The sequence below is a fragment of the Odocoileus virginianus genome, chromosome 11 (genome assembly GCF_023699985.2).
Source record: "Odocoileus virginianus isolate 20LAN1187 ecotype Illinois chromosome 11, Ovbor_1.2, whole genome shotgun sequence".
Lineage (NCBI taxonomy): Eukaryota > Metazoa > Chordata > Mammalia > Artiodactyla > Cervidae > Odocoileus > Odocoileus virginianus.
In genome coordinates, this window is record NC_069684.1 from 43,765,954 (window position 1) to 43,778,877 (window position 12,924).

The 12,924-nt window shown below is 39.9% G+C and overlaps 1 protein-coding gene and 1 pseudogene across 2 annotated transcripts in view; one reads left to right on the top strand and one right to left on the bottom strand.

Annotated features, from left to right (window-relative positions):
- The window catches only part of FH (fumarate hydratase), a 25,952-nt gene extending 18,780 nt beyond the window's left edge, over positions 1–7,172 (bottom strand). The window contains exons 1-2 of one of the 2 annotated variants that reach the window (XM_020894975.2): positions 7,007–7,172; positions 456–590 (exon numbers count right to left, since the gene is read on the bottom strand). In XM_020894975.2, coding sequence (XP_020750634.1) covers positions 456–590; positions 7,007–7,138 — 267 coding nt within the window. In that variant the 5' untranslated portion in view covers positions 7,139–7,172. Of the gene's footprint in view, positions 1–455; positions 591–6,763; positions 6,859–7,006 lie in introns of those variants that run through there. The other variant, XM_070474355.1, reaches the window with a different exon arrangement.
- On the top strand, positions 7,172–9,619 carry LOC110138163 (BRCA2 and CDKN1A-interacting protein pseudogene; annotated as a pseudogene).
- Positions 9,620–12,924: the final 3,305 nt, after the last annotated feature.

A 12,924-nucleotide genomic window follows, 5' to 3' on the forward strand; every position in this document is an offset into this window, starting at 1 on the left:
TCATATTAATGTATTAATCTTTATTAATCTTTAATTAATCGTATAAATATATTGCAGCTATACCACAATACAAAATAAAAAGTTTTTTAAAAAGTTTTCTTTTAAATCAGTTTCTTAAAAGCTTTACATCAATTAAAAAGAATCAAAATTTAAAATGTTTACAAACTACAACATTCTAGTAAAAATATGAAGAAATCTAAGCAAGAATGAAAGACAAATCACTTAGTTCTATCAAATAAAAAATACAAAAGACTCAAAGTCATAGCTCAAAACACTAGCATACTAAACCTGAAAAAGTTTAACGAGAGAGAAACACTTTATTACTCACAAAGCTAGTTCTCAAAATGACTTTACATTTTAATTCTGTAAAATATTTACAAGGTAGGGTGACTCATAATATTGAATAATGCCTAGTTCATTTAAAATAAGTCAACATTTCCACAAAAGCCACTTACTGGCATGCGTTCTGTCATGCCTCCAATCTTAAAGTTCATTGTAGATCTCACAGTCTGGGCACCATAATACTTATCATTTGGGACCTTGAGTTCACCAAAGGTATCATATTCTATCCGAAAAGAATTTTGGCTTGCCTAAAAATAAAGATAAGACACTGTTACAGCTTGAAGAGAAAACAAGTATGAGGAGAAATAACATCATATACAGGAAACACACAGGAAATTTTGGAAATAATTGGAAATTATTTAATATTAGAAATATAAATTTAATTTATAATTCCAAAATAATTGGAAATATATGTTTCCAATATACAGGACACATCATATCTGGGAAAAGAAATCCTTAAGTACCACAAAGACAAAAAAGTTCCACTTTGATTCTCACTGTCCTCCCCCACTTTGTATTTTTCTTGAAAATTTTAGTCACACAAATACAGATGTTAACGATGGATTCTAGGACTCATATACTATGCACATAATAAATACAAAGAAAGCCTTTGAAGTCAAAAGAGTAATCTTTTCCAATTCAGGAATATGCCTATTATTGGCCAAGCTTTGATCTACTATTTTACTAGGAACTTTGGAAAATAACCTAAGAACAATACTTTAATATTATCATATTTAACCAAAGCTCAACCATTGTCTACAAACATTATGCATGAGAGAGAGCTTAGTGCAATACAAACTATTCCAGGCTTTGCAGTGAGATGGCCCACCACCTAGTAGCTGTGTCATCTTCAGCAAGTCAGCCTTTCTAATCTATAATTATAGTAAATGGTGTAATTTACAGAGACATGGGCCAGATCAGTTCCTAACCTTTTTCAGGGTATTGGAACCTTTGGAGAACATGAGGAAAGCTATGATCATCTCTCTAGAAAAATTAACATAAATATATGTAAAATCTTACATACGATTTTAAGGAGTTTATACCTTGAAGTCAACTCTTTCCCCAGGAAACAAACCCATGACCCAAAATCCCTTTATGGAGAACCTAAGGTTCTACCAAGTACATCAACTTATACTAATTAAAAAATCAAAAATAGACATTTGGAATCTACATATATTTATTTTAAAAAGAGTTCAAAGAGATACTCAGAATTTTAATTAATGTTCACCTTGCATTAATTATAAAATAAACATGATCAGATGATTCAAAAGATTTAAAAACACCTAGCAAAGTAATCTTATTTTAGTAAATAGTCCTCTGAATAGGAAAAAATTAATTTTGTAGTTATCCCTTGGGACTAGAAAGATGGAACAACAACAACAAAAAACTTTATAAAACTTTTTAAATTGTATGAAAAGAAAAATATCCTTGTATCTAGTTAGAAATATAGGAGTATAATCAACGAGGTACATTTTTTTCTTCTGCCTAAAAGTCTGCAGAGGACAGCAGTGGTTAAGGTGGCAGAGTAGGAAGACTCTCAGCTCATTTCCTCTCATGGGCACACCAAAATTATGATTTACAGAGCAATGATTGATGAGTAAAGCTGAAAAATAAGCAGAAAATAGCTTCTACAACTGTAAATATATAGGTACCATGGCAAAATAGGCAGGAGGGGTGAAGACATATTAAAGTCAAGACCTATACTCCCCTGGGGGGAGGTGACCCACAAACTGGAGGATAATTACAATTGCAGAGATTCTCCCCCAGGAGAAAGAGGTCCAGGTCCAGTGTCAGGGTCCCTAGCCTGGAGGTCTTGCACTGAGAAGAGCCCCTTGAAACTTTGGCTTTGGAGGCCACAGGCCTCACTTTTGGCCAGAGGTCTGTGGGAAATACAAACTCCACTCTTAAAAGGTGCACAGAAAATTTTCACACTCTGGGACCCAGGGCCGAAGCAGTAATTTGAAAAGAGCCTGGCTCTTTACAATGACCTACAGAAGAAAAAACCTTTATATTATACATAAACACACATTTATATACACACAAGCCTGAAACAAAAGTTTTGCGAAACAATCTATCCTGCTCTCATATTTTCTATTCTATGCTATTCAGTCAAAAAACCAATGCTGTTAACTGTCCACTACATTGATTTCTCCACCCACTAATGAGTCCACCTGAAGTTTGAAAAACACATGTATGCTTTTCAAAACCTTCTTACATTATCTCTTCCCAGTGGCTTAGGCAAGAAGGGGACTGCTCTAAATTAATGAAAAAAATTATCAGTGCTTTTGATGAAAAAGTGAGGTCATGATGGCATCTATTAAATAATATAAATAAGTTTTTAATTCTTATAATTCATTATTATAAAAATTGTGTTTTTTTTAAAAATCATGTCTTTATATCCCATAATTCAGAGAGCAGAATTTCTAGGAGAAGTTTAAAAGAGTCTAACCAGCTAGGCATAGGGCAGGCACAAACTGCAATTTCCCAGTGTCCTGGGAGATGAATCTTTACTCACAATTGCTTCCCCTCCTGGAGAAGCATGAAAGGATAATATAGCCAGTGTGTACTGCAGTGTGATTGTTATTTGGTCCTAGAAATACCAAGTACTATTACCATCCACTAACCTCAGTAACCTGGAATTGATGAGCATGCTATCTAAATCAGAGTCTCAGTTCAGTACAGTTGCTCAGTTATGTCTGACTCTGTGACCCCATGGACTGAAGCACGCCAGGCTTCCCTGTCCATCACCAGCTCCTGGAGCTTGCTCAAACCCATGTCCATCAAGTCAGTGAAGCCATCCAACAATCTCATCCTCTGTCATCCCCTTCTCCTCCCGCCTTCAATCTTTCCCAGCATTAGGGTCTTTTCCAATGAGTCAGGTGGCCAAAGTATTGGAGTTTCAGCTTCAGCATCAGTCCTTCCAATGAATATTCAGGACTGACTGCCTTTAGGATTGACTGGTTGGATCTCCTTGCAGTCCAAGGGACTCTCAAGAGTCTTCTCCAACACCACAGTTCGAAAGCATCAATTCAGCACTCAGCTTTATGGTCCAACTCTCACATCCATATATGACTACTGGAAAAACCATAGCTTTGACTAGACAGGCCTTTGTCGAAAAGTAATGTCTCTGTTTCTTAATATGCTGTCTAGGTTTGTCATAGCTTTTCTTCCAATGAGCAAGCATCTTTTAATTTCATGGCTGCAGTCATAACCTGCAGTGATTTTGGAGCCCCTCAAAATAAAGACTGTCACAGTTTCCATTGTTTCCCCATCTATTAGCCATGAAGTGATGGGACCGGATGCCATGATCTTTGTTTTTGAATGCCGAGTTTCAAGCCAGCTTTTTCACTCTCCTTTTTCACCTTCATCAACAGACTCTTTAGTTCTTTGCTTTGTGGCATAAGGGTGGCATCTTCTGCATATCTGAACTTATTGATATTTCTCCCTGCAACTTTAATTCCAGCTTGTGCTTCATCCAGCCAAGCATTTCTCATGATGTACTCTGCAGAGAAGTTAAATACGCAGGGTGACAATATACAGCCCTGATGTACTCCTTTCCCAATTTGGAACCAGTCCATTGTTCCACGTCTGGTTCTAACTGTTGCTTCTTTTTTTTTCTAACTGTTGCTTCTTGACCTGTATACAGGTTTCTCAGGAAGCAGGTAAGGTGGTCTGATATTCCCATCTCTTTAAGAATTTTCCACAGTTTGTTGTAATCCAAACAGTCAAAGGCTTTGGCATAGTCAATAAAACAGAAGTAGATGTTTTTCTGGAACTCTCTTGCTTTTTCTGTGATCCAACAGATGTTGGCAGTTTGATCTCTGGTTCCTCTGACTTTTCTAAATCCAGCTCGAACATCTGAAAGTTCTCAGTTCACATACAGCTGAAGCCTGGCTTTGGAGAGCTATCAGAGTCTAAAGAGTCTGCTGCTGCTAAGTCACTTCAGCCGTGTCCGACTCTGTGCGACCTCACTGCCTGCAGCCCACCAGGCTCCCCCGTCCCTGGGATTCTCCAGGCAAGAGCACTGGAGTGGGTTGCCATTTCCTTCTCCAAGGCATGAAAGTGAAAAGTGAAAGTGAAGTCGCTCAATCGTGTCTGACTCTTAGCGACCCCATGGACTGCAGCCTAACAGGCTTCTCCGTCCATGGGATTTCCAGGCAAGAGTACTGGAGTGGGGTGCCATTGCCTTCTCCTCTGAAGAGTCTAAAGGCTAGTAAAAAGGTACAGGCCTTAGGCCTATAGTATATCCCCATGCATGTGTAAGATAACCATTAACTAAACCATGATATCTCTTAAAGAAAATGTAAAATGCCTTTCACATTCTTAGCTTTAGTTGGTTTCAAAGAATATTTCAGAATTCAAGAAAATCCAAACCATTTCTTAAGCAGAAAGACTATCTCAAGAGGTTAAAAATCCCAAATGTGACTTCATTGTGTTTGGGTTTCCAGTTTCTCTAAAGACTTCTTAAAGCCTTTCAGTTCCCAAAGTACAGGGTGACCACCAAGTCTTAAAATATTGACAAATATGTAATAAATGGTTTATTGATACTGTACTGCAATATAGAATAAGATATCCATGTTTTCAGACTTTATGGCCATCTTGAAGATAAAGTAACTTTAAAAAAGGTAGAACTTCTTTGTCTACCATGCTATCAAGGCAGTATCACATAGCAGGTCTCCAGTGTGTATTCGCTATTTTTCTCCTCAGTATCACATTTTAATTAACAGTGCATGACTTCTTTGCTTATTTATTAATAACTGCTTTATTTACTTAACATGCCTTAGTAGCCCCTAAGGTCTTCCCAGGTGGCACAGTGGTAAAGAATCTGCCTGCCAATGCAGGAGAAATGATGAGTTTGACTCCTGGCTTGGGAAGATCCCTGGAAAAGGGGATGACAACCCCCATAGACACAGGAGCCTGGCAGGCTGCAGTCCATGGGGTTGCAAAGAGCTGGACACGACTGAGCAGGGATGCACGCACGCAAGTAGTCTAAACTCTGTGCCCACAGTGACTGTTTCACACACAGGGAGTATTTAACATAATCTTCCTATCTGATGAACTTGTATTCTTAACTGAGATGAAAGGTAATTTAGGGCATTTAGGGTTATTTGAAGTTCTTTTTGTAAAAAGTTTATTGAAGTATAACTGATTTATAGTATTGTGTTAAACATCTTCTGTACAGCAAACTGACTCAGTTAGACATATATATTTTTTCATATTCTTTTACATTATGGTTTGTCACTGGGTATTGAATATAGTTTATTTCTTAACACTAGCAACAAGAAAAACTTAGATCAACTTGGAGAATTTGAAGTTGAGAAGATTAGAGGGCAAAAGATGTACGCAGAATTATGGGGAAAAAAGTATCTACCCTCACCTGATGTTAGTTAACATTACAACACTAAGAGCAAGATAGTGCTTTTTTTTTTTTACATTGACAGCAGGATAGATTCAGTTCTTCAGTCTTTTATTCCTTTTTTACAAAACACTAAATAAGTGAAAAATAACTTTTTAAAAGGCTTTAAAGTGCACTAAAATTATTCGAGCAGGGAGTTGCAGAAATATAAAGCATCCTTGATTTCTAGTTTCAGATATAGTGATGTCATCAAGTTATCTTAAAATGTATAGTCCAGAAAATGTCTTGGGCCTTTGAAATCCCCTAGATGGAAGCATTCATTGAATAAAGCACTCACCATGTCCCAAATTCAAAGTATTTCCACAGGGACAGCATTGCTGAGTATCTGTAATTATTTTCATGTATTATGTATTACATAATACACATAATACTGTATCACAGTATTACCTGACCAAAATGCCAACTCTGAGTAACAGAATAGGGTCTGAAGTCACATCTCTCTGAATAAAAGCTCAAATCACAAATCAGAGTGAATACGGCAAAATAGTAAGCCTTCCTAAACTAGCATTTATCTCTCAAACCTTTCCTGATAATACACATGGGAGCATACCTATTCAATGTTTACTAAAGCCCCAATTTCCGGAGGTTACTTTCTAAAGTGAAAAGGGGCTCGTGTAAGTTGGGGTATCCAACCTGAAATTGGACGTTTAGTTCCTCGGGGGGCGTGCCTCAATTAAAAGTGCTGATTCAGCAATAGTTGGGTTCCCATGCATGTCCTCCAAATTACTTGACGGCATTCTGCCCGTTTCATATTTCCGGGTTTTACAAAAGTTACGTGGGGAAAAACAGTCTCACAAACTAAATGGCCTATTTCATAAGAAGTAAAACCTCTTAGGTTCACGAGACCCTTCCAACTCCGCCTGGAAACCGACTAGCAGCACAGCTGTGACCCCAGAAGCTAGCTCCGAGGGGCTGGATTTTACCGGGCCCACCAAGGGTAGGGGCGGAGCTGCCCCTTCCCGACACTGTCCCACCGCGTGGCCGCCCCCTCCTCACACCGTCCACCTCAGCATCCTCGCAAGGGCAGTCGCCGCAGAAGTGAGCGCGGTAGGGGCAGGGTCCGGGAGGCCCGGCGTGACTCTAGCCCACAGCTGCAGCCCCTCCCGAGCGCTCCTCCAGCCGAGGAAGCGCCCCGGGCCCGCAGCGAAGCTCCAATACACGGGCCAGTATCGAGACCCTAGGGCCGGCGGGCGGGAGGCCTGAAGGTCACTGCGGGGCGGCCGGGACGGTCGGGCAGCACGAGCTCACCATTCGAGCGGCGTTCGGAGGCCGGAGCAGGAGGACTGCTGGGCCACCCGGGCCAAGGCCAGGGCTGGGGGCGGAACCTGGATTCCGCGAGAGTAAACGCGAACGCGCGAGGAGCCGGAGCGCGCGATCCATAGCGCGGCGGCCTGGGTAGAGCTTCCGGGCGTTATGGCCACGCCTCCACACAGGTTGTCAGAACCCCCACGGTCCCCACTCGTATCCAATCAACAGCCTCAAACCGAGCTGGCGGGACCAGTGACCAATGACCAGGGAAGCGTGAGGGGGCAGGCTTAACTGCTTCCTCTTGAGCCCTAGGATTCCTGGGAAACTTAAGGGAAAGGAATGATGGGAAAGAGAGTTCGTGGTGTTTTGAACCAGTAGTTTCTTTGTTCAAAGAAGGCTGGAGTAGTTTTCCTGTGTTACTGTGGCTAACAGTGGGCTAATAGCTAGTGAGTCTGTATTTGGTTGGTGGCGTAGAGTAGAGAGAAGAATTTACTTATTCATTTATGTGGGACTTCCCTGGTGGCTCAGATAGGAAAGAATCTGCCTGCCATGTGGAGACCTGGGTTCGATCCCTGGGTCATTTATCTACCATGTAATCACTCAATACATGTTCTATTTGCTCTATTTTCACCTGTTCCAGGTTACATCTTCCGTATAGAAATTTTAGAAAACAAAGTATAGAGAATGAAATAATAATTATGTATAAAAAGCAACACTGATAATTACTCAGGTCGCCTAACTTGTCTTGTACAGCTTCCTTTCTCTTCTGAATAGGTACTCTAAGAACTCTAATTTTAAATATAGTGTTGAAGATGTCCATAGTTACAGGTGATTTCAGAATTTTTATTGTTTACATTCAGGCTCTTCTAGTTTTTTGCATTGATAACATATGTTTTCAAATTAAAGGTGTATCATTGTTATAGATCATGACAGAAGAGTAGGAACAGATATAAAATTGCATTGAAACCACAATTTTTTCTCTTTTTGTCTCTGAATTGCTTGAAACCAGGTGACAGTTAATCAAGAAAGAGAATCCTTGGATGATGTCCAGGAGTCAAAGGTTCAGAACCTGCAAAGCCAAGCTTACTAGAGTTAGTCTCTATCAAACCTCTTGGTAACACTGTTTATGTTATTTTGTTGCTTATGAACTTGACTGGTACATATTTAAAATTTGAAAATTTAAATGAGAGAGGGTAATAGTTGAACTACCATCTAAACATTGAAACGTTGCAGAAACCCACCACCACCAACTTTTTGTGTTTCAGTATCTTCTCCTTCCTTCAAATAGATGAAGATTTATTTAGAAGTTAGAAGGTCAGAATAAAAGATAGTGGAATGGTTTTAGAAAACGATGAACCATCCACCCCATATGTTTATGCTTTCCACCATACTCAACAAAAAGACAACACACCAAAGTTTAGTGTGAGGAGAGTGTTGTTAGTTTTGTCATCCGTTTGACAGAAAGCTACAGAAATAAGCACTTAAAATTACTATCGGCTCTGAGCCGCGTGCCCCCGGCTCTGGGCGATGAGGAAAACGAGGATGAAGTGGAGGAGGTGGATGAAGACGACAGTGACGAAGAAGAGGATGAAGAGGACGAGGTCATCAATGAGGAAGTGAATATTGAATTTGAAGCTTATTCTATTTCAGATAATGATTATGATGGAATTAAGTTACTACAGCAGCTTTTCCTGAAAGCCCCTGTGAACACTGCAGAACTCACAGATCTCTTAATTCAGCAGAACCATATCGGGAGTGTGATTAAGCAAACGGATGTTTCAGAAGACAGCGATGATGATGTGGATGAAGATGAGCTTTTTGGTTTCATAAGTCTCTTAAATTTAACTGAAAGAAAGGGTACCCCATGCGCTGAGCAAATTAAGAAGTTGATTCTGCGCCTCTGTAAGAAGAATTGTGAGAAGAGCACAGTTGAGCAGCTGGACAGGCTCTTCAATGACACCGCCAGGCCTGTGGGCTTTCTGCTGAGCGAGAGGTTCATTAACGTTCCTCCACAGATTGCGCTGCCCATGCACCAGCAGCTTCAGAAAGAACTAGCAGAGGCACACAAAACTAACAAGCCTTGTGGGAAGTGTCACTTCTACCTTCTGATTAGCAAGACGTTTGTGGAAGCAGGAAAAAGCAGTTCCAAAAAGAGACGGAGCAGCGAAAACAAAGAGGAGTTAATGTTTGCAAATGCGGAAGAAGAATTCTTCTGCGAGAAGGCAATCCTGAAGTTCAACTACTCAGTGCAGGAGGAGAGCGACACGTGTCTGGGAGGCCGATGGTCCTTTGATGATGTGCCAATGAAGCCCCTGCGAACTGTGATGTTAATTCCAGGTGACAAGATGAATGAAATCATGGAAAAACTGAAAGAACATCTGTCTGTCTAACCCATCTCCCACGGACCATGGTGGGCTTGCTTCTGCAGAGTTACCAGAAGACTTGGTGGAGGCTTACTGAAAAACTCATGACTTTATTCAGATGAAGGTCCTCTACAAAAAGTAGGGTTCTGTCACCCGTGTCTGCGACACATTTACAAAATATCTTTGCTTTTTTAAAATATTGGTCAAATTAGGAACGGCTGATTAAAAACTTTTCCAGTAAGAAGAAAAACATGGGGCAGTAATTTAAAGAACTCAATAAAAACTTGTTTTAGTTTTGAACTATCAAAAAATAAATAAATAAATAAAATTACTATCCTTTCCTAGGAAATGCTAACATTTTGATGTACTTAATTCATACTCTTTGTAAAATAAAATAAATTACAAATAGTGGAGTGGCATTTTCTTCCACATCTCCCGAGAAACTATTCTTATTTTGATGTCATACTCACCAGTGTATTTTTTTGGTTTGCATATTGGTATGCAATATACCTGAATATACCTGTTCAATATGCTGAATATACCTGTTCTATACCTGAATTCTATTTTTAACATCTAGCCATTATCTTTTTACTTAATAGTATTCCATGCCTTGTATTTAGCACATATTATCACAATTTCTTAATAATCTTTTTAACAGTATTTCATTGAATGAATATAAAGCTTTTTATGCAGTTCCTTAATGAACAGTAATTTTTTGCTACTATATACAATGCTTCAATGATTTCTTTATAGGTTGTCTCTCTTCATTGGGTAGCATCACTATTTCTGTTACTTGTTATTTAGAATTTTTTTAAAATATTGATTTCTATGCCAGTTTTATATTACTTATTATTTGCCTGATATATGTTTCTCATTTTATTTTAGATAATTCTTTTTTATTTTGAGGATATCTTCTGTTTCCATGATACAGTTTGACTTAATGTTAACTGACAGATATTTTGCAAATGGGCTGTATTAATCCCTTTTAGACTTCACTTTCACTTTTCACTTTCATGCATTGGAGAAGGCAATTGCAACCCACTCCAGTGTTCTTGCCTGGAGAATCCCAGGGACGGCAGAGCCTGGTGGGCTGCCGTCTATGGGGTCGCACAGAGTGGGACACAGACTTACGTGACTTAGCAGCAGCAGCAGCAATCACCTACTGATACATGTTATGATTTAGAAAATTTTCTAGATGTTATATGTTATAAAATATTTTAACACTCAGAACAACCTTGTGAGGTAGGTCCTATTATTATTCATACTTATAGAAAAGAAAATTGTTGCCCAAGATCATCCAACTAGCCCACAATCTTTATTATTTTGCACACACATTGTGGGGTTTGTTTTTTGTATCATTATTAATATTTCTCAGGAAATGGAACACGACACTGAAGAATGATTAAAAATAATTTTTAAAATGTGTATGGCAAAGTTTATTTTCCAACAACAATATCTGCCATCCCATTTGCTTTTTCTCAGGGTGACTTTTTCACACGTGAGTCTAAATGGTATCATCTCCTTTAGGAGGCAGGTCTTATGACTCACTGATAGCCAATCGAATCTGAGAGAAGTGACTGCTGAAAGTAGGTCAGAAAAGGCTGTGCTACTTCCCTGTGATTCTCTTGAGCCCACTACTCTGTGTTAAGTCATTCACCAGTAAAAAGTGTGACTGCCCTAAAACAGTTGTGCTATACAAGCAGGCATTGTAGTCAACAACTTAGCAGAGCTCCCAGCTGACACTTACCATCAATTCTCTGCCATGTGAGTGAGCAGTCTTGGATATCCACCCCAGATGAGCTCACATAACTGTAAAACTTTTACCAAAGCAGACTTGGGTCTGCTTGCCTGTGCACAGTAAAGCCAACCTACTGACACTCTTCTTCCTACATCATCAGTTTTGTTACAGGGAAGAACTGACTTCATGTCGGATCTGTTTCTTTTACTTTAACCTTGCTTCCCATTGCTTTTGATCTCTAAAAAGACACTGTTCATACCTAATGGCTGGCTTTGGGGAACCCTGCTCCTCTGCCTGAATGTTTAACCAAAATGCCTTTGTTCAGGACCGTGTCCACCTATTGCTGTCTCCCACAAAGGAAGAAATTAACTCATCTCCTCCCTGAGGCTTGCCATTCCAGGAGATATTTGTAAGATTAATGGCCTTTTACATTTTACCTTCTCACTTCACCTCCTTCCTCGCCCCCATCTCTGTTCTATAAAAGAACCTGTCATCCATACCCCAATAAGATGGTTATTTTGAGACATTAGTCTGCAATCTTCTTGGTCAGCTGGCTTTCTGAATAAAGTCCTATTTCTTGCCTCAACACGTGGTCTCTCAGATTTATTTGCCTGTAGAGTAACAAGCAGAGGGGACTGGGATTTGGTAAGTTTATTTCTCTTTCTTGAACCATTGCCGTAAACAAATACTGTAAATTTTCTGTATTATCTCCCATGTTTAAAAACAAAGCAAAACAAAACTGCCTCAACTTTGTATTCTGCTTCAACTACCTCTCCATTCCTAGGGCATATTCGCTCACCATCTTCATTCTTCTCCTCTCATTTTCTCGTCAGTTTACTGCAGTCTACCTTCAGTTCCAACCAGTCCATCCTAAAGGAGATCAGTCCTGGGTGTTCATTGGAAGGACTGATGCTGAAGCTGAAACTCCAATACTTTGGCCACCTGATGCGAAGAGTTGACTCATTGGAAAAGACCCTGATGCTGGGAGGGATTGGGGGCAGGAGGAGAAGGGGAGGACAGAGGATGAGATGGCTGAATGGCATCACCGACTCGATGGGCATGAGTCTGAGCAAACTCCGGGAGTTTGTGAAGGACAGCAAGGCCTGGCGTGCTGCGATTCACGGGGTCGCAAAGAGTCGGACACAACTGAGCGACTGAACTGACTGATTGACCTTCAGTTCCCATTACTCCACTGATACTGCTCTTGTTAGGTTCACCAAGGACCACCAAGTTACAAATGTTGTCAAAATCCTGACTCCCTGTCCATTGATGCTGAACAGAAATAAGCAGACAGAGTTTGACAGAAATAGAAAGTGTGGCTTTATTCCTTTTGCCAGGCAAGAGGGAGAACACAGGAGACTAACAGTTCAAGAACTCTGCCCCACTCACCTAGGGGGATTAAAAGAGGTTATATAGACTGGGACTCATTGTCTGGGGTAGATTCATGATAAGACTCAAACTAATGAAGGTCTTGCATCCTTCTTTCTGCATTATTTCAAAACAGTCTCAGCTGGCGTCAGCTGTGTTCATTTGTCTCTGGGTTATTGACCTGCAACCCTCTTTCTGAAATACAAACAGCTATAAGGTGTTTTTTTGTTTTGTTTTATTTTTGTTTTTTTACTGTAAAAGAGTTCAGGGAGAATAAACATCAGGTGCAGGATATAATTTACACTGTGGCGGGGGAGGGGGGGTGATAGGCTAACTTTGTGAAGGACAAATCTAGTTACTGATACTGCAGATTAATAAGTTGAAAAACTAAGATTGATCAACTCTTTCAGGCTCATTTTTCCTGTTCTCTGTTCTCTTTACTTGTTCTC